The 24,630-nt window shown below is 49.9% G+C and overlaps 1 protein-coding gene across 3 annotated transcripts in view; it reads left to right on the top strand.

Moving 5' to 3' along the window:
- Nucleotides 1-24,630, top strand: part of ITGA9 (integrin subunit alpha 9) — a 357,855-nt gene that overhangs the window by 173,595 nt on the left and 159,630 nt on the right. For all 3 annotated transcript variants that reach the window (XM_078432512.2, XM_078432513.2, XM_078432514.2), the window contains exon 17: nucleotides 14,436-14,512. In XM_078432512.2, the coding sequence (XP_078288638.1) occupies nucleotides 14,436-14,512 (77 nt within the window). The remainder of the gene's footprint in view (nucleotides 1-14,435; nucleotides 14,513-24,630) is intronic.

The raw sequence follows: 24,630 nt of genomic DNA, 5'->3' as shown, positions 1-24,630 counted from the left end.
GTGTGGAACAGAGCTTCAGAGCAACGTCGGGTGCGGACCCTACAAGCAGGAGCGAGCCTGTGAACTGATTCTGTACTGCAGCGCGGCCCGTCTGCCCTGAGCCATCCGTGAGATGAGCAACACTGTCTACTATACAGGAAATATGCAAGGAATCTGGTCCCAAATCTGTTTTAAATCTTCCCTCAACATCCAAGATCACCACAGATCCAGGACGTTGGTGGGGAGAAGGTCAGGCAAAACTGCTTCTTGGCTAAACCAGACTCCTGTGCAGGTGGGAGCAAAGCTGTGGAACCACACGCTGCCCTCCTCCCCCGCCGACCGCTCTGAGCTTAGAGGAAAACTAGCACGTCAGTGAGCCATGCCTTGCAGATTAGAGCTGTGAACAGAGCCACAGAGAAGTGTCAGGCTTGAGATGTCCATCCGGATGTTCAGTTCAGTAGTGAGGTTTTTAGCAAGGCATCCCAATTCTCTACCAAAGTACCTCCCACGTGATCTTGGGTCAGGTTCCCTAGAAGCAGAGCCTGAGGCAGGCATTTGGGGGCACATGGTCTAATGAGGCTGTGTTCTTAGGAGAAGCTGAAGGAAGGGATGGAAGTGGAAGGGACGGAGCAACGATCTGGCCTCAGCTAGTCTAGCCTTAGCTGGGGAACTCGGGAGCACGAATTACACCAACAGGTTGTCTTCTCAGGGCAGGAGGGGCTGGCCTTTTGTACCCCTTGTTAGTCAACCATCGGCTGGCTGGCTGGTGTAGAAGCGGAGCGTAGGTCTTCTTGAAGGAGATTCTCTTCAGCTTTGGACAGTTCTCTGTGGAAGAATGGGGGGGGGGGTGGTGAGCCGTGAGCTGCCTACACTGCCGTCAGCAGGGGGACGGGTAGCAGTTGTACAGGGATGTGAGCAGGGCGCCCAGCGCCCGCAACACATACGCATACGACCTGCTGGCAACTCTGACTTCAGGTTCTCCTTTTGATTTCAAACACGAACTTCTTTCAAAACACAAGGACCCTGGAAGGTGGCTGGTTATTAACACTCGGAGCAGGCTGGGGGCTCGGTAAATCGGCCCAATCAAAGCCAATGATGCAGGGACAGCTTATTAAAGTGCTGTTCTTGGTCACTTCTGGTTCAAGATGGCTGACCAAGTACGTATGTTCACGGTTCCTGAGACCCCAATACAATGATTAAATACGAGTAAATAGGGACAGGGAGGAAAACACTGCGGGGGAAGGAGCAGCAGCCAATGAGAGAGTCTGTTAATTTTCTGCAGTGAGGGAAGAAGATGAAAGAGTGTTGGTGGGTGAACCTTGAACCATACACAGAGAGGCTGGGTGCCCGTCTACCCAGGGATCCAGAATGCTGCAGCCATGGCCAGGGCAGTGGTTTACAGAAGGGTGCCAGAGTGACAGGTGGGACTGAACAGGGAAGGGAGGTATTAAGTGAAGTTTAGTAAGTGGAAGAGTTGACTCTTCGCCTCTGTCCTTGTCCCCATGTACTTGAGACATTCAGAGTAGCATGCAACCAGGCATTTTCTTCTCTAAAGAATTTAACAAATTGCTTGAGATAGTGTGGCTGGCTCCCCACAGGAAAGCCTTGCTTCTTCTGGCATTTAGAGGCTCCGATGTAAGCCTCCTACCATTCGTCCCCGGATTGTCTAATCAGCCCTTTGGCCTTATTCCTAAATACAAATGGACAACCAATGAAACCTGAGACTGGAGGGGGCGATGTGGTACATTGAGAAGAAGAAAAAGACCAAAATGAACAACAGAATAGCTGACTTAGAAGGAAATAGGTTGTTCGGGGAATAGAAGAGATTATATAACCTTAAAAACCACCTTAAAATGTATGTAATTAACACAAGGAGATTTCAGAATATATTCTGTCCGTTAGGAAATGGTTGGAATTTTTTCTTTAAAGGGAAGAAACAGAAAAAAGAAAAGTTTCCTAAAAATTAACTATATGGTTGCAGAGGCAAAAATTTTGTAGGATTAGAAGATAATGGAAAGAAATCCCCCAGTAAGCAGAGCTAAAAGACAAATAGAAGAGAGAGCTAAATTATCAATTTAAAAGGTCCTAGATTCAAATAATAGGAATACCAGAAAAGGTAAACAGAGAAAATTTTAAAAGTTATAAGAGAGACAAAAGAATACAATTTCCCAGAGTTAAAGGGAAACATTTTTTTTAATTTAAAGGTCTCCCCAACTTACAAGCAGGATAAACCAAAAATATCCTAGATATAATTTCTAAGATATTTGCAATTCACTGCTACTAAGATTCGAGGAAACTTCTAAATGCTGCCAGGCTAGAGAGTTCAGGATTGGCGGGGGTGGGGGGGTGGGGTGGGGGGCGGTGGATATATGTCCACTTACAACATTATTGGAATCATACATGCTAAACAGACCATCAGACTCCTGATTGGCAAGATTAGAAGCCAGAATATGGTGAAATAAGGCTTCAGAGTGCTGAGAGAAAGTGATTTGAAACTGGAATTTTATACTTAGCCTAACAGTAAAGTATGAGGTTGGAATACAGTGATTTTTCAGATGGGCAAGAACCAGATAGTTTATCTCCCTAGGAACCCTTCCAAGGAAATAACTCTAGATGCGCTCCAACGAAACAAAAGGGTAACAGCAAATTTAAAAACTAATTGACCAAATTAGAACAGGGGATCAGTGAACTTCAGGGAGAATGAAGCCGGCAATAGACAGAATAACAGAAAGTAGCAAAACTTAAGATACAGTATAGATGAAATAAATTGCTTCTCAAATAAGAAAAATAAAAGCAATCGAAAACTCTCAGAAAAACAGAAATTTGGTCAATGTGTCATGGTTGAAACATAAAATGTCATGGGATTTTGAGCAGGTAGAAGAGTATAAGGAAGAGAAGGACTTTGATACTAGAAATATCCTCCCCGAAGTGGAAGCTGAGCATTTGCACCTGTTGAGCCTGTTGCAGAGGTGAGCTTTGCACCCATAGAAAAGTGTATGTAATCATGACACTTGTCTCGGTTCTAATGTGAATAATCATGTAGCCATAAAATTAGCATTATTTATTGATTTTCAGTTACGGTATAAAATGTAAATGTCATTAAATTTGACTGCCCGGAGGTCAGAACAGAATGATGATCGAAGTTCTCTCAACATCTTAATCTTTTAAATCGGAGAGTCGAGAGATGGTGCAAAACTTGATGAAATGAGAGCTAGCTATTTACGACCTAAAATTACAAAGGTCATCAGCGGAGTACTACCTCTTAAACTATGGTTGCTGAACCAGCCATGTCAGCCTCTTTGGGGATCTCGTGAGAAACGAAAATTCTTGGGCCCCACCCCAGACCCACTGAATCAGAAACTCATGGAGGAGGCCCCAACAATCCGTGCTTTGACAAGCTGACCAGGTGACTCTAAGGCAGCTGGGGTCTGAGAAGCCATGCAACAGAGGAGCTAAGAGTAATGATTTGCCTGTCCGCCTGTGAAAATTAGGAAGGCAGAGGAGAGGGGGCAATCGTATGAGATAAGTTCCTGTCCATCATGGCGAGAATTCAGTAAGAAAATGTCTAAATCTGACTAATCATCAAAAGAAACACGTGGTCGTGTGGCAACATGTGGTTGCCCCTGGACAGCAGGACTTGGTCCAGGGAGGTGTGTGGCAGGGGGGTCATTATTTTTTCTGAACCATGTGATTCTTTGATTGAAATGAAAATGAAAGAAAAATATTGTTCTTAGCTTGGGGAGATTGTGCAGGAGTCTGAGAAATATTCTGGGAGAGTGATCCTTGCTTTTTCTCCTTTCCCTGATTAGGTGGGAGGGGGACTCATTGAATGATCATCCTCCATGTGTCTTCCAGATGTTGGCTCGGTTTGCGGGGGGAGAAAGATTCTGAGAGCTAGGCCCGCTCTGGCGGACAGAGCTGTGTTTCACCCGCGTATGCGTATATGACAGTTCCACAAAGAGCATCTGGCCTCTCCATAGGGAGGAATAATCTCATGGGAGCTCTTTAAGTCATGTTGCCAGAGAACATTAGGGCTTAAATACTGCAGTCTCTCTAACTAAAAGGCACCGAGCCCATGTAGGTACACAGGATTGTGCAGCAGCATGAACTGAACCCTAGTGATTCTTTGGAGTCAGGGCCTGCCCTCACGGACGGTCTCGTTCAGGTGGTAACTGCACAGACGTGTAGAACCTGGAGACGGTGACGAAGCATGTACAGTTCAGGCTGACTGATGGATCTGCGGTGTTTTGCAGTGACTGGGACAGAGCCTCCCCTCTGCTGGGTGAGGAACAGTGTTGGGAGAGTCTGGGCTGTGGGATAAGGGCTAGGCTGTGGGGTGACGAGTGGAGTTGCCGCCAGTGCCGAGAACTGACTGGGATTCTGGGACCTCTGCGGGCCTCGGTAGGACATTCAGCCTGTTGAGCATACACTTTCCTTAAACATTTAAGGAAAGCAGAGACCTACTTCTCTGTCAGGGGATACTCAACACAAAAGCAAGCAACAAGAATATCAAAACACAACTTGGGGCGCCTGGGTGGCTCAGTCGGTTGAGCGTCCAACTTCGGCTCAGGTCACGATCTCACGGTCTGTGAGTTCGAGCCCCACGTCGGGCTCTGTGCTGACAGCTCGGGGCCTGGAGCCTGCTTCCCATTCTGTGTCTCCCTCTCTCTCTGCCCCTCCCTCGCTCATGCTCTGTCTCTCTCTCTCTCTCTCAAAAATAAATAAACATTTAAAACAAAATTTAAAAAAACAACTTGTTTTATCCCTTAACCAGAAGCGTATTTAAAAGGACTATAAATCCAAGAGCAATTCAGTCATTTGAATGTCTATTTCGTGTAAGACCTTGATAAAAAGATAGAAGATTGCTGGGGCGCCTGGGTGGCTCAGTTAGTTAAGCATCTAACTGGATTTGGGATCAGGTCATGAGCTCATGTTCATGGGATCGAGCCCCACATTGGGCTCTGCACTGACAGCATGAAGCCTGCTTGGGATTCTCTTTCTCTGTCCCTCCCCCACTCATTCTCTCTCTCTCCCTCTCTCTCCCTCTCCCTCCCCCTCCCCCCCCCACCCCCCTCTGTCTCTCTCAAAATAAGTAAAACAAAACTTAAAAAAAGATAAAACATCGCTACCTTCAGTGGACTTACAGGACAGGAATAACTTGTACAGAGCAGACAATGAGATTCAGGTGAGTGTGCGTGAGTGTTTCATTCCAGAGACTATTTCCAGCTGAGGAGACCGTGTTCTGTGGGGAGAAGGAGAATTGGCTGGAGCCCGAAGGAAGAAGTAGGATTTGGACACTCAGGGCTGGAGGGGTTTGACAGACTAACCGAGAAGGAGGGACCGATGGATGCTGACGGTCTTCCACATGGTTGAATGTCTAGTGTCAGGGACAGAGGACGAGCTGTGAAGACGGGGGCTACTTGTTCACTGGCCGTGGAGCTGGACTTGATTCTGCAGGGGACGGGAGACCATTACATCTTTCTGAGTGCAGGGAGATCAGAGGCGTGCCTCAGGGAGACTGGTTGGCCTGGGTTCGGGGGAGCACCTGGGAGCTCTCACGGTAGCCCCAGGAAGGCTTTGCAGGTGGGTTGTCGAAAGTTCGGTGTGACAGACCCAGAGAGTTTTCTCATTAATGGCTCCCAGTCGGTCTCATCTGCTGAAACAGTATGGCACTAAATGAAAGGATCCTGCAAGGCCCTAGTTGGCCTGTGTGCTGGGAAAGAAGCAAGGCTGGCCCTGGACTTGTCAGCTGAGGGGACCTTATCTTTCCCCTTCAGGTGGCTATACCAGTGGCTATGACAGAGACCCTGTCTTCAAACCCTGTGCACCGAGTAAAGCTTTAAAAACTACGATGGCACTCATGCTTCCTCAGGAGGCCCCCAAAGACCTGGCTGCGGCCGGACTTCCAGGTTGCCCGCTGTGTAGACAGAATGGCCCCCGGAGATGTCTACACCCTTATTCCTGGAACCTGTGACTACGATAAACTACACGGCAGAGGGGACTTTGCAGGTGTAATTAAGGTTGTGGGCGCTCCTGGGTCATCCAGCTGGGCCCCAGCTTTCTCCAGCTGGAGGCAGAGGAATGAGGTCAGGGAGATGGAAGAGAAGGAGTCAGATGTGAAGCATGAGACAGACGTGACAGGCCACGGTTGGTTTTGAAGATGGAGGGGCGGTTTGGAAAGGAATGTGGGGAACCTGCAGGGGCTACGAGAGGCCCCCGGTTAGGGTCGGCAAGGAAAGCAGGACCTCAGTCTTACGGCCCCAGGGAACTGAATTCTGCCAACGACCCGAGGAAGCCCGGAAGCAGCTTGTCCCCCAGAACCTCCAGATAAGGGCCCAGCCAGGCGACACCTGGATTTTGGCCGCGTGAAACCCACAGCGGAGAAACCGGCGAGCCCTACAGAGCTGTGAGATAAGAAGTCTGTCTTGTTTTAAGTTGCCAAATGTGTGCTAATTCATATCTGCAGCGGTGGAGAATGAACGTGTCCTACGCCCCAGAGAACCCCAGGCCTTCTTTCTTCCCCTGGCTTCCCTGGGGAAGGGGCACAGTCTCTGGAGTGAGATCAGGGGCCCAGGCCCAAGCAGAGTATACTCCCAGGGCAAGTCACTTACCTCCTGAGAGCCCTGTTTAGCACCTGTCACTTGGGGTGTCATCTGCTCTGCCTCCCTGTGGGGTTCTGTGTAATCACAGGCGAGAAGCATTGAAATGGTAAGGCATTATCAGACTCTGCTCCCTCCCCTCCCCTCCCCTCCCCTCCCCTCCCCTTCCCTTCCTCTCTGCTTGGGCTGTGTTCAGTCGCAGCTAGTCCGTGAGTAGTTTCCCTGGGTGGGACGCAGTGGCACCATCTAAGGGCTCTGGCTGGTTCTTCACGTGGACCTCTTGTGGTCTTCATTACTGGTCCTTGGCTGTCAGGCCCAGAGATGCCCTTGCCTTAGAGGGGATGGTATGGGGATGACCTATCCAACCAGAACCTGAGAGCTGGCTCTCCCAGCACAAGCCTCTGGTCTCCATCCCTGCTGCCACTAATCTAGTCCAGGCCGCCACCATTTCTCACCTGGACCAGGTCATTTCTCTGCATAATGCCTACCGCTCCCTGCCCTCCAACTCTCCTCTGCCCTTAGAAGACTCAGGGGCACCTGGGTGGCTCAGTCAGTTAAGCATCCAACTTCAGCCCAGGTCATGATCTCGCGGTCCGTGAGGTCGAGCCCCGCGTCGGGCTCTGTGCTGACAGCTCGGAGCCTGGAGCCTGTTTCAGATTCTGTGTCTCCCTCTCTCTCTGCCCCTCCCCTGTTCATGCTCTGTCTCTCTCTGTCTCAAAAATAAATGAACATTAAAAAGAAGAACGTCATCCAGACTCATATTAAGGTCCACAGACCCTGCACAGTGGGGCCCTGGCCTCTCCAGTATCATCCAATGCTAGCCCCACATCACACGCCAACCACCCCCAAACTCTCCAAACCCTCTGCTGCTTCAGGCCCTTTGCACATGCTGATACCACTTCTAGGAAGCTCTTACTATGTCTTCCTCACAGCCCGTTCTTCATTCTTCAGGTCTCCGTTTACCTGTCACCTCCTCAGAGAACCGTTCTCCAACTACCTGTATGCCCTGACTTAACTATTTGATTCCTCTATGAAACCCGTCCCAATTTATTACTACTTTGTCTAATTGCTTTTCTGTCTCCCTCACTTGAGTGGAGGCTCAAGAGGGCAGGGGTCTATTTTACCTCATCGTCTGCTGATCCCTAGTACCTAGCACAGGGCCTGGATCAGTGGGCGCTCAGCAAACGTATCTCGGTGGACAGCTTCTGAAAGAACACAAGGCCGGGTCATCCCGCGGAGGTTGGACATCCTATCAGAGTTTCTTCACTGACACATGCAGCAAAGCTGTGTCACTTTGGAAAACGTGCTTTCTGATCTCTCTGGGAATTCCGGTCAGGCAGGAGAACATGGTGTGTGCTTTAGGGAGATTCACCTAACAACCGTAGTACGTTCGTGCACGTGTGGATGTCCTTCCCAAGAACAAGATGGAGGAAATACACCCAGTGAAAGAAGGGACATCGTCTGCGTTGAGAATACTCACTTTGTCACCTTTCAAGTGAAAAGTGAGCTGTTTTACTCTCACGTTAATTTTTAATTCTGCTGAAGCCGTAGACTTTGGGCCTCCATGGTACTGGAAGTCGTCACCATCTGTCCCCTCACCCTAGACCCCTCAGCGCCTGTGTGTGTGGAAACAGAGCCCATGCCGGTGAGAACTCACTGTTTGTTCAGCCTGGACGTGAGGTAATACTTTCCCAGGTGAGGTGCCCAGCCGCGTCGAAATGCCAGCTCTGAGGTTTATTTTCGTTATCATATATGAAGTCTCTGCCGAACGGTGGAAAGCTGGGTGGTTCGGAGGGTGGAAGAGAGAGGGCATGTCACCGCAGACCTCGGAGCCAGACAGGTGTCGGGGACCATCCAATCTCGGGGGGCAGATTAGGCACCTGGATTCAGGGGAGCAGTTTGGCCCAGCGGAGGAGGAGAAGGGGGGGGCGGTTAAAGGAAGAAGTTTCCACCCCATCCCTCTTCCAACCAGATCAGCCCCACTTTTGCAAGCATCAGCTGCTTGGCACAGCTTCTGGGCAATCTTTTCAGAAAGGGCACCGTAGTGAAACACGTGTGAAAGCCATCTACTTCAAGTGTGTGTGAGGCAGAGAGGTAGTTCAGCCCCCACTGACCGCGGAAGCCTGGCTACCTCTCTGTGTCTCTGGCTTCTCCTCCAGGGTCAACCCCGAAAGCAGAGGAGAGGGGACTCCCGTCTCTCAAAGGCTGGGTTGTCCCCAGGAGTGACCTGTTCCACCTGCAAAATTTCTTCCTTGGCACTTCCCCTTTGCAACTCATGCATGGAAGGAGCGTCTCCTGACCCTCCCGAACTCTTTGTAGGGGAAAACAGTGGGGTTTTCTTCCCCAAATCTTCAGGCCTGTCGGGTTTTCTTTCTTCCATTCTGCCTAACGGAAAGCCTCGCCCGCGAGCCTGCGGAGTGTATATAAACGAACGAGGGCGCGTGTCCAGTGGACGGTCTCTGGCAGAGGAGGAAACATCCGCCCCTCCCTTGTTCTCTCCTACGGTGTTTGAGGAAGTCAGAGGCCAGGCATTTGCTCAGAGCCCCACCTGGGGCCCCACCGAGGTGAGGCTCTCGTGAGCGCGTGGGGATCAGTCTTACTAGCAGCCTGTCTAGTTTGAGGGCATCTTTCGCACCCCCAGCTGCCTGCCTGCGTCTGGCTCCGCAGCTTTTAGAAATAACGGCTAGCATAGCCTTCCTTTGCTCTGACGGCACGAGCACCTTTACTGCCGGCTCTGTTTTCTGCCTCTGGTGACTGATTAGTAGGAACCGTTTTAAAAAATAATAAATGAAGCCTAGAACACAAAAGATTCCTGGGCAAACATCAAGGGTGAGAGCATTTCTGGTCCTGGGAGGCAGAAGGTCCCTAGAAGCAAGTTTATGGCTGATACTAAAAGTCAGAGGTTGGGGCGCCTGGGTGGCTGAGTCGGTTGAGCGTCCGACTCTTGATTTCGGCTTGAGTCGTACTCTCACGGTTCAGGAGTTCGAGCCCCGAGTCGGGCTTGCTGCTGTCAACTCAGAGCCTGTTCGGATCCTCTATCCCCTTGTTCTCCTCCCGCCGCCCCCCCACCCCACCCCGCCCCCGGAAATAAATAAAAATTAAAAAAAAAAAAACCCTGAATTTGGTCAAGGACAGCCTTTAGTGACTCATGTTAAAAAAAAAAAAAAAAGTCGGAGGTTGTAAGGGGACGTGAAATGTGGCCTGTAAAAGGCCACCCAGCCCCAGGCAGTCCTGGAATCCAGGTGAGTCCCGATCCCAGTTGCAGTCCCAGGCGGCCCAGCTCAGCTCTCCACTCCGTTGTTCACAGGCGCTGACCTGGATCGCGGAAAGGCCGTCTTGAGGCAGAGGGGACTGTTCTGCGAGGTGCAGGGCCATGGAGCAAACCAAAGGATGCCCTCAGACAGAACTCAGCCACCTCCAGGTTTTCCGTAAAGCAGAACTCGCTCTGTGTCTGTGTTTCGAGGAAACCCAGTAGAGTATTTGCCGTCCCGCGATTTTAAAAATCTAAAAGGACAGTCTGTACAGACCCTGAGCTAGAAGGAGTTCCTCCACTTTAATTTTATGACGTCTTTGTCTTTCACTTGGTCCTTTGGACGTGCTGTCTTTTTAGAAAGCAACGCTGTCTGTATGACCTGATCGTAAATACCAGGCAGTGAGACATCTCCCTTCTTCATCCGGGCACAGGGCTGAACGGAGAAATCTCTGGGACTACCCAGAGCCCTTCCAGTGTGTCACATTAAAGACAGTGCTGGATTCTGGAAAAAGAGCCCACTGAAACGGAATCGGGAAGAGACACCTTTTGCACTCCCGGTCATGGCATTTACACAAACAGCTTTTTAACACGGTACCAGGTGCCGTGGGTTGCAGACATGATTTACATGTGGCCAGGGCCTCCGGGAGCTTCTGTAAAACTGTGGGAGGAAGAGAAGTTCCGAAATGCTCCTCCTGTCATCCAGGCAGAGACCCTTTGCAAAGCCACGTTGCCCATCAGGAAATGCCTCGCTCACATTAGCTTAAAAATAGTCTTCTTGTTTGGTCCCCTTGGGGTGGGATTTCACAAGCATGTATTCCCACCCAGTCCAGTTGTCCCAATTTTCTCAGGCCTCAGCATGGATGTGGTTGCCACAGCAACCCTGTAAACAGTATGTATCTGTGTCAATGACTATATTTATATATCTTAAAGCAAATATCACCAAGTCCAAGAAATTGACTCTCCTGTGAACACGACAGCTGGAAGAGGCAAAGAATCCTACTTCCTATTACATCAGAAGGGAAGATTTTTTTTCCAGTGCAGATTTGAGTAGGAGAAATGGGCACCCCGAGGCTTGAGCATCTAGACCAATGTCCTGTCTGAAGTCGGCCTTGGCCAGGACAGCCATTGAGCTGCCAGCCCTGAGTCACACATCCAGGGCTGCCTTGGCCTTGGTGGCCACGGCATTGGGAAGAAAGCGCTCCCAGCTCCAGCCTCTGTCCTCTGGCTCAGAGAGAAATGTAACTTCAGCCGGGTTCATTGTATTTTTTTTTTTTTTTTTCTGGCCCGAAGGGAATGAGGAAACCAATAGCCAAATAAATATTCTAGAATAGGAAGCCACAAACTATAGCCTGCAGGCCAACTCTGGTCTGCTGCCTTCTTTTATAAATAAAGTTTTATTGAGACACGGCCACACCTGTTTCTTTACATACTGCATATGGCTGCTCTCATGCCACTAGGTGCAATGGAGACCAGGTGGCTCACAAGGCCAAAAGTAGTTACTAGATGGCCTTTACAGAAAAAGTCTGCCAACCCTGTTCTAAACGAAGCAGAGTAAGGATTTGGGGAGAAGCTGGATAAAGGATTTGAAAAAGAAAACTGTTCTCCCGAGAGGCCAGGGTGAGGAAGGAGCCAACAAGGAAATCTAGTCCTTGGGGCTGAAGAGGCCACTGGATGTCTAGTCTACAGGTCACCAAAGTCTGAGGCAGGAAACAGCTTTCTCCTGAGAGAAAGGATTTGCCTCCTTTAACCCGAGAGAAATGAGAGACGATGGCTCCTCGGATCTGTTTGTATTTTCCAGAAAGGCTTCTTCCAGGTAAAGACATTGACCCAGCTTTGCCAACCAGTAGGTGGAGGCTGGAGGGAGGCGGGAGAGACTGCATCCAAGCCGGCGGGGGATTCGTCCTATTCGAGCAGCCAAGCTTGTGTTTGCCGGGAAGACTAGGGAGATGGGGGGAAAAGTGGGCAGAGGAATTTCTTCGGAGGCCCTGGTTGGTGCCGGGGTCGTTCCTGAGAGGGAAATTGGGAGTTTGGCCCATTGGCTTCACAGGGAACCTGTACGCTTTGTCCTTAGTAAAGGAGAAGTAGTTTTTACTTGCTTCTGGAAACTCAGTGTTGCCAGTTGGCATTCTGAGGCTTCAGTCTGCCCCTGTTCTGTCCCGGGACATGCTTTTCGGTTCCTCAGGAGACAAAATGGTCGTTTGCCCAGAGAGACAAATCCAGGCCCAAAGTTGAATCTGAGATTCCACTTCAGCCTCCCTGCTGCGTGAGGCAGGTGTTTGATCCCTCGGTCTTTACTGCTCTGCCTGTAAGACAAGTGCCTCCCCAGCTTGGGAGGGTCTTTGCCTAAAGCCTTGGCTTATTTTCCTTTTATGACTGTGGAAATTGAGTCCTGGCTAATGTCTAAGCTGGTACTTTATCTTCTCAGATAAATTGTGCTTAATTTTAGCTGGTGAGTGTAAGCGATTGCATAACATGTGTGTATACGTGTATGCATGTATGTAAGTATACATACCCCGGCGTGTGTGTGCATATCTATCTATTTATGGAAGACTCAGTTCTTGTCTTTATCGGATGGAAATTTAGCAGCCCTGGAAGACTTCAGCCAGTTTCAGTGACAGGAAATAGAGAGCACAAGGTGCAATAGCATTGACCCAGATCGGGGCATTCAGGGGTCACCCCATCTCTCAGAGCACCGTGTGGTCCTCTGTGTGGCACGAAGCAACTTCAACCTGCCAGGCTCTAGGGACCGGCACAGAGGTGAACAAGACCAATAGAGTCCCCGTCTTCATGGAGCATAATTTTAGCAGGGGAGATAAACGGGAAACATGTAGTGATCCAATCAGCGAGTTACGACTGAGATGAGCAGTAGCAGGAGAAAGTGCCCAGAGTTGCCAGAGCTGACGGCGGGAGCTTGAGCTCCTGGGGAAGGGGCTCAGAGACGTGCTCTTGACTTGCTCCTGGCGGGATGGGAGGACACACGGCGGGTGAACCAGGTGGAGGAACTGGGGACCCCGTGACGCTGGACGGACTCGTGCAGAGGAGGAGCCTGTCAGCAGGGGCAGAGCTGGCCTGAAGCTTATTCAATTGGGAGGAAAGTCCTCTTGAAGAAAAATGTGAAGTTATGAAAGAAGTCAGGTAAAAGGCCTCTGTCAGGGCTTGACAGCGAGAGACCCTCAGGCTTCGGTTTCGTTAGCTTGATGGTAAAGCCGCGTTTGGTGCTTTTCCCTCATTCCCGCCCTTGGAGAGCCCGCTTCTCTCGCCTGAGATATCCCTGTAGCCCACATCCTCTTCCTCCTGTTCTCTCCTTGCTTGAGATGGGAAACAAAGCGCTTCTATTCAACAGTCTTCTACTGAAGTCTCCTGGAAGTCTGGCTCTCTCCCTGCCCCCAGTGGTGTCCAAAAGAACATGGGAATTTCCTTTTTTGCCCAAGCCTTCCGTGAGTTTCTCCCCCGCCACAATCAAGGCAGGGAATGTTGGCTGGGGCGCTTTATTCTTCTGGAAGTTTGACACAGGAGTATGAATTTCCATAGGGCAAAATTACTCTGTCTGGTAGGTCTAGACTTTCCGCTGGCCAGCAAGTTCACCGGAGTGCGCACTGGCGTCCCGAGAGCCGCCTGGACGTACCCTGTGGGAGGGGAGCAAATCACCGGGAACCGTTTTCTGTGGTGGGGAAAAACCCAGACACGAGCAGTGACAGAGGAGAGGTTTAACAGTGAATGATTTACGACTAAAAAATGACAACAGGCTCTTCTCTCCAAAATCCAACAGTGATCAAAGCCGCTTAACAATAGCGAGCAGCGTCTGTCAGTCCGGAACACAGGGAACCTGCTGTCCGTAGATTAGACACGTACGAGAGCTGGAGAGCAGTGTGAGGGAGACATCGGCAAGCCTGCTTGTGGGCCGTGGGGGAAAACCGTAACTCCTCCTGAAGTGCCGCTCCCGATTCCCCTGCCAACCCCCACGGGTAGGCCCAGCCCCGAACACAGGGCAGGCCCTCTGGACACTCCGAGCGTTAGGCCCCAGCACTGGGTGGGGCTTTGGCCGTCGAGGCCCACTCTGGGTTAGAGGCTGCCTCCCCACCCCCGAGACACGGGAAAGGGTCCCTTCCGCCCCGGTGTGCTGCCCTCAGCCTAATGGCGTCATTGCCTTTGACTTTTCTCTTTGAAACTAAGACGATAAAATCCCATCGCTCAGGCGGAACCCACGTCAAGTAGAGATTTTCTGCCTCCCCACTCCCCAAGACAGCGGACAGAAGACAATGACCCCGCTGTCATCGAAGAATTCTTTACACGCCCGGACTCTTACTCACGTCTGAGAGCATTTAAAGACTTCTCACAGGTGGAAAGGACACCTGCCATGTACCTGTGTTGAGGAAACCACCCGAAGAAGCATCTCCGCACACCGAGAAGTGAATCAGATAAGGAACGCGCTCCGCAGTCAAGGCCACCGCCGACTGGGCTTTCTTGGAGCCTGGCTTCGTGGGCGGGGAGGGTGTGGGTGCCAGTTCCCCGGGAAGAGTTCCCACCGATCTAGAAGGATGTGGTTGGCTGGTGTGTACTCCTTTGCCGTTAAATCCTGACCTTCCTGTTCTATCTCCCCCCAGACCGTCTTTGAAAGGAATTGCCGTTCAGAGGACTGTGCCACAGATCTGCAGCTTCGGGGTCAGCTGTTGCTCTCCAGGTAACTCGGGGCTCCTCCCACGACCTCGTTCTGAGAGCTTCCAGGGTGTCTTGCCTCCAGGCCCAAAGCCAGAATGTGCCCATTTCCCCACCGAAGAGGGTAACTAGAGTTGGTGGGTGACAAGGGCATCTTACAGCTTAAAAGAGTGTATGTTCTACGAGCATTTTCACAATAGCTGTCATACGGATGGGATGATTCGCTTTTTGTTTTCTTTACAATTCCACATACCTCCCAATGTAGCCCATGTTTCTCATTCCTGGATCTGTGTGACGTGGGGGAAGGGAGGAGCTGTTTTTTGTTGACTCGTTGTGTTAGGTTGAACCAGAAGAAACTGCCAGTATTTAATTGGGACAGTTCCTGTAATTCGACTTACTGTTATATGAAGATTCTTTAAGAAAAAAAAGAAAAAGAAAAAAAACTCCCCCCACCTCCCGCCACCCAGCACTTAACAGTGGCATTTGCTTTAACAACAGGTAAAGGTTCTATGGAGGGAGGGGGTGAAGGAGAGGGGCAGGCTGTCCTGACTCAAGTAAACAGTCCGTATTGTTTCAGGCTTTCTTCCCACCATATGTGGGTCCCCAGGCAAGGGTAAACCACACAGAGGCCTTCTGTTTCCTCTTTGCCAACCTTTTACTTTAGATTTCTTGTACGACGAAGGTGCTGGTCCTGAGTCATCTGGCCACATTTCAGAGAATGGTGTCCTTTTGGGACAGTTTCTTCTGAAAGATTGTTTTAGTCTGGGGGCCAGAAAGTATCTCCAGGTGTCTGTTACCATTTCTCACAAAGAGTCATCACTTGTGACACTTATTCTCTAAAATGTCATACTATATCCCTTATTTGTTTTTTTGTTTTTTGGGTTTGGTTTTGTTTTAATTTTCTTTAATGTTTATTCAGTTTTGAGAGAGAAAGAGAGAGAGACAGCACAAGCGGGAGAGGGGCAGAGAGAGGAGACAGAGAATCCGAAGCAGGCTCCAGGCTCTGAGCTGTCAGCACAGAGCCCAAGGTGGGGCCTGAATCCACGAACCATGAGATCATGACCTGAGCCGAAGTCGGATGCTCAACCGACCGAGCCACCCAGGCGTCCCTGGGTTTTGTTTTTGTTTTTGACAGAGAAAGAAAGAGTTAAGGGAGGGACAGAGAGAGAAAGGGAGAGAGAGAATCCCAAGCAGATTCCATACCCAGTGTGCAGCCCAACGTGGGGCTTGATCTCACCAGGCTGAGATCATGACCTGAGCCAAAATCAGAAGTCGCTTAACTAACTGAGCCACCCAGGTGCCTCTGTCCCGTATTTGTAACCATGAAAGTTACGTTTGGGTGAAATGTAAGAAATATCCCCTCTTGAACCTCAGTCTATCAGTGCCTCGTCTATCAGTGACGGCAGTGGAATGCTTACTTATGTTGACGAATAATCTATTAGTCATCAAAGGAAAGTAACAGTAAGATTCTTTTGTTTGCGTTTATTGGGCAGAAGATGGTGTAACACCCTCCCCTCCTCCAACAATACTCCCCTAAACCACTTAAATGTTAATTCACATTACTTTTACTTAGGATAAGATTAGTGCATTAAAATGGCATGTGTTTTGCCAAGCTTAGAAGATTACTTCAAATGAATGAAATGGATACTGGAATTTTTTAACGTTAAGAAGAATTTTCTGGAAAGAGAAACCAGTTCTACAGAAAGTTCATAAATTATCAGGTCATTACTCTTAGTTTTAAATAGGTCTTCCAAAAAGTGTTTTAGGGAAAAAGTAACATGAAACAAAACTCTATGAATTCGTTTTGTCTTGAGGCAGACTGTAAATGTTGGAAATTTGTTTTGGATCAGAAAACCCTGAGCGGTGGGAAAATGTCACTTGCTCCAAGGTTAAATATTAGGTTACAGAAGTCCTGATGTTTTCACTGCCCATTAATGGATATGGGCAAATCTATCTGTGTTCAATTGTACTTTTCATGTATTAAGATAAAAACCCAAAGCTCGGGGTCAATAAGACACCTTGTGCTTAAAACCGCCTCCACTGCCCCTCCCTGGCCCCTCAGGGGTGTTGATCAGAGTGAGTTCTGCTCTGTGAGCCCATTAATTGATAATTTGAGAATGACGGGTGTGATGGCCAGGGCCCAGCCCCCCTCTGTATCAGCTAGCTACAGCCACAGAAAAATGCTGCGTAACCAAGTGTCTCCAAACTCAATGGCTTAAAACAGCAATCATTTATTCTCATGGATCTTCAGGTCGGTGGAGGGTCAGCTTCAGCTGGATCTTGACTGACTCGCCCGTGCATGTGGGGGTGAACAGAGGGTAGGTTGATCTCTGCTAGGCTCGGGTGATCCACTTTAGCTCCGCTCCATGTGTCTTTCATTGTCCTGCTGGAGCCAGTCGGCTAGCCTGGGCATATTCTTCTCGTGGCAAGGTGACCCTTCAGAGGGCAAGCAGAAACCTGCAGTAACCCTAAGGTCTAGGCTCAGAGCTGGTGTACTCTCACTTTAGCCTTATTCTGTTGGTCACAAGTCATATGGTCAACCCCAAAGTCAGGGGAAAGGAACATATTCTGTGCCCCTTTAGTGAGAGGAACTGCGAAGTCACACAGCAAAGGGCATAAGTACAGGGAGGGGTAAATTGGGGCCCATAAGGCAATCTGCTGTACCACCACATAAAGAAGAAGGCGGCTCTCCCGGGTGGCTCAGTCGGTTAAGCGTCCGACTTCGGCATGACCGCAAGTCATGATCTTGCGGTTTGTAGCTTTGAGCCCCGCATCAGGGTCTGTGCTGACAGCTCAGGGCCTGGAGCCTGCTTCAGATTCTGTGTCTCTTTCTTATAATTCCGTCATCCTCAACTCAGACATGTAACCTAGACTGGGTGGGGAGATTTTCTGAACCTCAGAAGCAGTGTCCTTGGATGAAAGGTCTAAGCCTCTCCTTAGGATGAGTTATTTCCCAGGAGGCCCCCTGGCCTCTCAAAATAGCCTTTTGTCTGGATCCCCCATTAAACCTTCATTGTATCTTGGGCCCATAGCTGTCCCCAAAAGAGTCATCAGAGGAACATTAATTGGTAATTGGATAGGGAAAGATACCAAACCAAATGGTAGTTCCAATTACATTGCATTTCCCTGGACCTTCACGTAGAGCCAGGCACAAAGTGAGAGAAGGCACAGTCCATAAACTGCTGGTGGAAGCCAGGGTCTGAATTTGGTTGACAAAGGCTTAGTTGCCAGAATCAGAAACAAGCTGCTCTGGTTATCATTTCTGCCCCAGGTGGGTTGCACACCCCTTCATTGTTCAAGTCAAGAACTGGGCTCCAAGCTGCAGAAATGAACAGTGTGTGTGCCCTGCTCTCCTGACATGCACAGTGTGGGTTGGAGAGGACAGCTGGGTGATGGTGGCACCACCCGGTCAGTGCTCGAAGAGAGGCAGATGGGTCATTGTAGGACCAGAGAGCAGCTTCCAAGGGGAGGAATGAAGGGAGTGAGGAGGAGGATGCAGGCATCCTGGGCAGAGAATGTGAGCAGAGGCATGGCAGTGTGGAGGGCTGATTCCCATGAGATCTGCAAGTGTCTGGAGTGAAGGAGGGGGTCAGGAGAAGACAGTGAGAGATGAGGCAAGACCGAGAGAGACTGACGTGGGATGGGTCATTTTGTCCTCTCTTCCACTCAGCAAAAGCTTGGGTTTGGAGTCAGCCATCCATCTCAGTTCTTAGTCCTGGCACGGGTCCATGGGGTGGCTGCCCTTTGTCCAGGCACAGAATCCCCTTGGCAGCGTTGGGCTGAGAAGACATGTTTTGTTGATCTCCACCATGGTGTCTCCCCAACTATCTCAAAAGGGCAACTTGGACATGATTTTTGCATTTCATAGCGTCTCTAGAGCCTGGCTCTCGTGTTCGCTGTGACCCACTGTACTGAGAAGTCGAAGCCAAGTGGTAACCGAGAAAGATCCTTCCAATGACTGGGCGGAGGGTGCAGACAAGGTGTTGTGGCTGGAAGCAGCCAAGTACCCACCAGACTGAGGAGGCTTTGTCTGGAGAGGATGGAGGGAAAGACATCTGGGAATGATTGGGTCCCCCAGAGTGGCGGGGGATCAAGCCAGGAAATGCTATCTGTGACGGGGACTCATGATGTTTTTATTTTTCTCTCCGGAGAGCATGAATTCTGGCAGGCCTGTTGTCTCTTAAAGCAATCAAACTCTTTAATTAGAGTTCACAGCCTTTAATGGTCTTGAGCCTATTTCCAAAACATGCCATTTCCAAAATGTCCAGGAATAGGGATGAAGCTGTTTAGATTGTTTCTATTAAACAGAACTGAAAACTCCATTTGTAAAATGATGCAACTGTTTTGTTTTGTCTGTCTGAATACTTACAGTACCTAAGACTATATCACGTGTGATTAAGATAAAGAAAAAGAAATACAGACCATGGCAGTTGATCTGTCTATCTAGATGCATCCCATAGGAGACCAGTGGAACATTTCAGTGCCTTCTGGCTCGCCAACCGGAATAATGAAAGAACTCTTAAGGGAACTGAAGAGACACAGTAAAATATTTACGAAGTTAGGAGAACCATCTAGTGGCCACATTTAATGGTCCAATGTTTGTAGCCTTAGCAATGCTATTACCACAGTGGGGGTGGGGGGTCAGGAGCATTTCCCAGAATCCTTGGCGGGGAGACCACTGCATCCATGAAAAATCGGGCTTCAAGAGGAGGATCGCTGCACCCAGAGAGCTGTTTAGAGCTTGAAACAAATTATTCTTCTCTCAAAAGTAGCAAAGTGGCCAGAATCATCCATGGCAGGACAGGTAGTAGAAGTAAAGTCTCGTTTGATAAAGGGGAAGAGACCCCTGTTTCTGGAACACCTGCCGTGCACCAGATGCTCTAGAGAGTATTTGGTATACATTAAGCACACCGTAGTGTCTTACCAGCTGTGCAACCTTGAGCAAGTTGCTGAACGTCTCTGCACCTGTGCCCTCATCTATGAAATGGGAGAAATAATAGCAATACCTTAGCAAGTTATTTTAAGTGTTTAATGACTTAAAACATATTTAAGTACTTCCAGAAGTGCGTAGCATACAATAAGCACTGACTAAATGAGAGTTAGCATTATTGTTTCATTTAGTCCTCTCCATGACACTGAGAAGTAAATAAATACTATTACACTCTTTTTAGTGGGGAGGATACAGATGCTCAGGAAAGCTAGGTTACTGGCTCAAGTCATTGAAGCTGGGAATGTCTACTAGTTGCTGTTGGGGTCTGATACCACTGGCTCTGGACCAGAAGTACCATGGCTGGGGACCTTGGGGAGAGAGTCATCCTCTGTGTGAGAAGTTCCATTCAGAAAGGCGGCGGAGGGGTTAAGGAAGCCATTTTCAAGATGGCTTCCGTCCGTTCCCCGCTCATGCTTCCTCATGTGCTGTCGGACATGTGGAGCTCCGCTCAACGGCTCTTCTCCCTGGAGAGGTCCACTGCCCGTCCTGCTGGGTCAGTGGTGGTCTCTGCATTGAGTCACCCATCCTTAATCCACATAGGTTGGCTTTTCCTCTCCTTGGCAGGCCTCGGATTTGACCATGAGCTCGTGGCTGTCACGTGAGCGGTTTCCTCAGTCATTATCATCATAACATCATCATCGTTGTTGTTGTTGTTATTTTATGAAAGAAGATGATTGGAGGCTGGTCAGAAACACGGAAAACGTGTGCCCTTTGCCAGAATATCAACCACGTGATTTACTGTTTCTTTTCTCTTCGCCATCTGTCCCAGATCTGGGGGAGGTGGGGGGGGGGGATGCAAAAGAAGTTTGTTAATTGGGAGCAGCTGGCTTTTGCAATGGCTGTTTCTGGAGTCTCTGGACACAGGGACGGTTTTTTTATCCAAGGGTGTATTCTTGAAAGAAAAATGAAATGCTCCAATGAAGAGGAGTTTTTGAATGAGTCAAAGGATTGCTCATCTTTACTGCCCTCTCTCAGAATGAGTTTGCTTTTGCTCTGATGCGGGTTCCCTAATGGAGGGCAGCAGGCGTGTCTCCCACATTCCAGGAACACAGCAAGGCCGAATGGACATGTGGGTGGTCCTTCGGTGGGAGTTACCTAAGCAGAGGGTAGGATTGAGGCCCCTGGGAAGGTAATCAGCAGAGTCAGGCAAGCAAAGAGACATTCGCACACTGGAAGGGAGATTGAAAGATGCGGTATCGATCCAGGGTAGATAGCTTCTACTCACCTGACGGGAGGTGACACAGTGCTAGTATATTCATTCATGTGACAAATAATAATAGAGCACTCGCTGTGGATATGCCGGGCTTGGTGGAAACAAATGGGGAAGATTCACCGTATCACAGTGCAACACCAACGTACCAGTTACTTACTGCTGTGTAACAAACAGTGCCGAAACTTCATGCCTTGGAACAACTGCCATTTGTTTATCTCCTGATTCTGTGGGTCGGCTCTTTAGGCTGGGCTCAGCCGTTTGGGCCTGGGGGTCTCCTGGGCTCCCTCGTGGATCTGCAGCCAAGGTTAGATTGGCCAGTTGCCTCTGCTTGCAATTGGCTTATTGTTGACTGGGGTTCTGCCATTGGCCTCCACAAGGTTTCTCATCCTCTAGCAGGCTAGCCCAGGCTTATTCTTACTGTGTGGCGGGGGTCTGAAATCCAGAACAGCGACGCACAAAGACTCGTGAAGTCTAGTCTTGTGGCCACATTCTGTGGGCCGAAGCGAAGCCAAAGGGCCAACGGGATTTGAGGGATGGGGACATAAATTTGACTTCCTGACGGGAGGGGCTGCAATGTCACGTGACAAAGGATGTGAACAGAGGCCATCAGTCAGTTCGTCATACCCGGCTACCACTGTGGATAGTAGCTTCATCCTGCAAGGACATGCGAAGGAAAGGTGGAAAACGCTCACCTCACAGTCATTGCAGCAGAGGGGTGAAGGGACCGGGGTGTTTGACTCACAGTCATTGGTTGAGGGCTGCTCTCGGGTTGGGAGGGTAGGGGACAGTTAATTCCCCGGCACTCCCAACCTGTGGCAAGCAGCAGCCTTGTCCCACTCTAGAAAAAGACCCTTGGATACAAAGATGCAGACACTAGCAGCTGGAAGTCAGCAAGGGCATTTGGAACAGTCTGAGGTGGGCGGCAGGTGCGTGGATTATGTCTGCTACACCCACTTTCTCAAAGAATCTCAGTTAATGAATTTATTCTGGAATTTCTAGCAGGAGTGTTATACCACCTTTGACCCCCCAGGCTTCTTCCCTTCAACTTCCCGAGAATGCTTTCTTTCCATGTTTTGCCAAATGCCCAACATTCTCCATTACTATGGTAACTTTCTTTCCTATTGCATTTGTCTGTATTCTATTCCTTTGTCTCTTCTCTTGCGAACAGAACCAAGTATTGCCCATATGTTGAAGAGCACTTGGTTTTAGAGCAAACCCAAGGGCCAGGCACAAGGATAGGAGCTTTGTTCCCATTTTCCTGAGGACAGCAGGAAAGACAGGTAAGGCACACCCGAGTGGCAGAGGATAAGACCTCTGGCCCCTCCATCATCCTGGGAGGGACCTGAGTGGATGGACTAAGTGTTTCTTTGGAGCCCTGACTCCAGCCCAGTCTGGGGATGAGCACAGAGGATCACCCTGTGGCTCTGAGATGCCCTCCCCATTAAAGAGACTCAGGCAGGACAGAAACAAGCCCAGCTCACAGGTCCTTCGTGGTTGGTGGCTTTCATGGACGTACTTGGAACCATAGGGTTTCGGGTGTAGAACAGGAAGCCGGTAGGAATTTGAGTCACTTACCTGAGGTCAAAAAGAAAGTTAAATGGCAGTGGCAGGAAAAATACCTGCTGGTAGGTTCCTGAGTCCCAGTCTAGCGTCCTAGCCATTAGACCCATGGCCTCTGTCTTTAAGTAGCCACGGCAGCTTGGGGAACCTGGCCTCACTTTCACGCCCACTGTGCTGCACTCGCTAACCAAGTGGAAATGACTTGAGGAACTTCCTTCCTATCTCAGGGAGGACCTGATTTGTAGTTTCCTAAACGGCCTGCCGGCCTCAGCGTGAGGTTGCGGACAGTGGGCCACTGATTCTTTGAGAAGGTGAACTCAGGGTCACCGCCTGAGGAACTGACCGTGTTCCCTTGTTAGGCAGATTGAAAACATGGAGGGGAGGTCACTTCGTGTTCAGCACCACCTACCCCCCCCCCCCCACCACCACCCAAGAGCAGCAGAAATCTATCCCAACAAACATTAGATTTCAGGGACAGCCCTCCCCCAGCTGAGCACACATGGGGATTTTCCCTCTGGATGGTGAGAGGTTGGGGAATCCAGAAAGGAGCTTACGGATCCTGCTGAAGGCAGGCTTGTGGGTGACCATGGCAACCACAGACGCTTCTGGGAAAGGGCTTGCACATAGCCCACCTCCCTCCTGAGCGACCTGGGGAGGCTGGGTCTACGTCACCGGTGTACCTAATAAAATTTTATTTGGTAGCATTTTCCTTGGCTTTCAAATACAGCCAACCATCGGAGGTTTTATGTGGAAGCATCTTTCCCACAGGGTCCAAGTGATATGGCTGTTACTTTCCTTCTCCGTGGACATTTAAGCCACGAAAAGGAGCAGCGAAGAGAAGGTGGCAGCTAGATCCTTTGCTTCTCAAGCCGAGAGCAGACAGGGAGCCACCTGCTATTTCTGTGCTAGGACTTTTGCAGTGTCTCCTGTGACTGGGTCTGTGGTCTCTTGCCACAGGTAAATGTCCCCCCCGCCCCCCGCACATACTTTTCTTGTTGCCTTGGTACACACTCCCTTGGTAGCACCTTTCCCCAGTTTGTTCTGAGCCATCTGATGTGGCCCCCGGCAAATCAGAAATTGGCCTTGCTGCTCTCCACAGAGGAAGAACCACAGACAACTGCAGCTGAGGAGGGACCATCCTTTTGCTTTGTCCCCTGCGGCTACTGGCTCCTCCCCCAGAGCCAAAGGTGACAAGCTTGGGCGTCGCATGTCCTGCCCGGAAGTCACGGATCCTTGCGATTGCCCTGCGAAGGGAGATGCTGTGTCAAGAACCTTCTGGATTCCGTGATCCTGCTCCTCTGACTCCATGCTGGGTGCTCTTGACCCAAACGTGATGAGGCTGGGTGGCTGCTGTTGGGGCCACCCCCGGGTCCCTTTTACTGTGCAGCTGCCATAAGTGCTGGCTGCTAAGAGCTCCCAGCTGCCCCGCCTCTGGTCTGGAGAATGGCCCTTTCTCACAGCAGTCGCCCTGCCTGGGAGGTTATACCCACCCCGGGGCAGCTCTCAGCCAGTGATGGACTCATTTGGGGTACAAAACAGCCAGCCTCCCCATCTCAAGTGCAGCTCATTCCATGCTGTACCTTGTGCCCCATGTGAACCAGGCCAAGGCTAGACCCTGCCCAAGACCATAGTCCTGCTCAGCTCCTTCCCCGCCTGTCCTCCTTCCATGGCCCCTTGCCCCTCAGGGCATCCCTTGATAGAACCTCCTGAATCCCCGGGAGAGACTGCTTCCGGAGAAACCCACCCGACAGGCTGTAGCACTCAGACCTCAGGTTTGATTTGTCCATTCTTAGATCTCTTTCTTTAAGACTGTGAGTTTCAGGAGGAAACTAAATCTAATGTATTTGTCAGGTATCAGTGGGGGGAAATAGTTGCCAATGGACTTTTCACCTGCCCTCTCAGAATTGGGGAGGCTTTAGGGATTTTTAAAAACCAGGCCTGTGGAGTGACGTGTAGGAGGTCACTTCAGGGGGTGAGTGGGATTCTGTGTCTTTAGGATTACTTCTGGTTGCTTTGTCCCTGGGACTTTTTTTTTTTTTTTAAAGAGGGCTATGCAGGGGCGCCTGGGTGGCTCAGTCAGTTGATCGTCCGACTTCAGCTCAGGTCATGATCTCGCAGTGTGTGAGTTCAAAGCCCCGCATCGGGCTCTGTGCTGATGGCTCAGAGCCTGGAGCCTGCTTCAAATTCTGTATCTCTCTCTCTCTCTCTCTCTCTCTCTCTCTCTCTTCACACTCTGTGTGTGTCTCTCAAAAATAAATAAACACTTAAAAAATAATTTTTAAAAAAGGAGGACTGTGCAGACACAAGGGATAACAGGAGAGGGGTACCCCTGTGAGAAATGGCTTTCACTGCAAAACGTCCTGAGTGCTAGAAACTGAAA

This window comes from Panthera onca, chromosome C2 (assembly GCF_046562875.1).
Source record: "Panthera onca isolate mPanOnc1 chromosome C2, mPanOnc1 haplotype 2, whole genome shotgun sequence".
Classification (NCBI taxonomy): domain Eukaryota; kingdom Metazoa; phylum Chordata; class Mammalia; order Carnivora; family Felidae; genus Panthera; species Panthera onca.
This window is presented reverse-complemented; position numbering and strand designations above follow the sequence as displayed.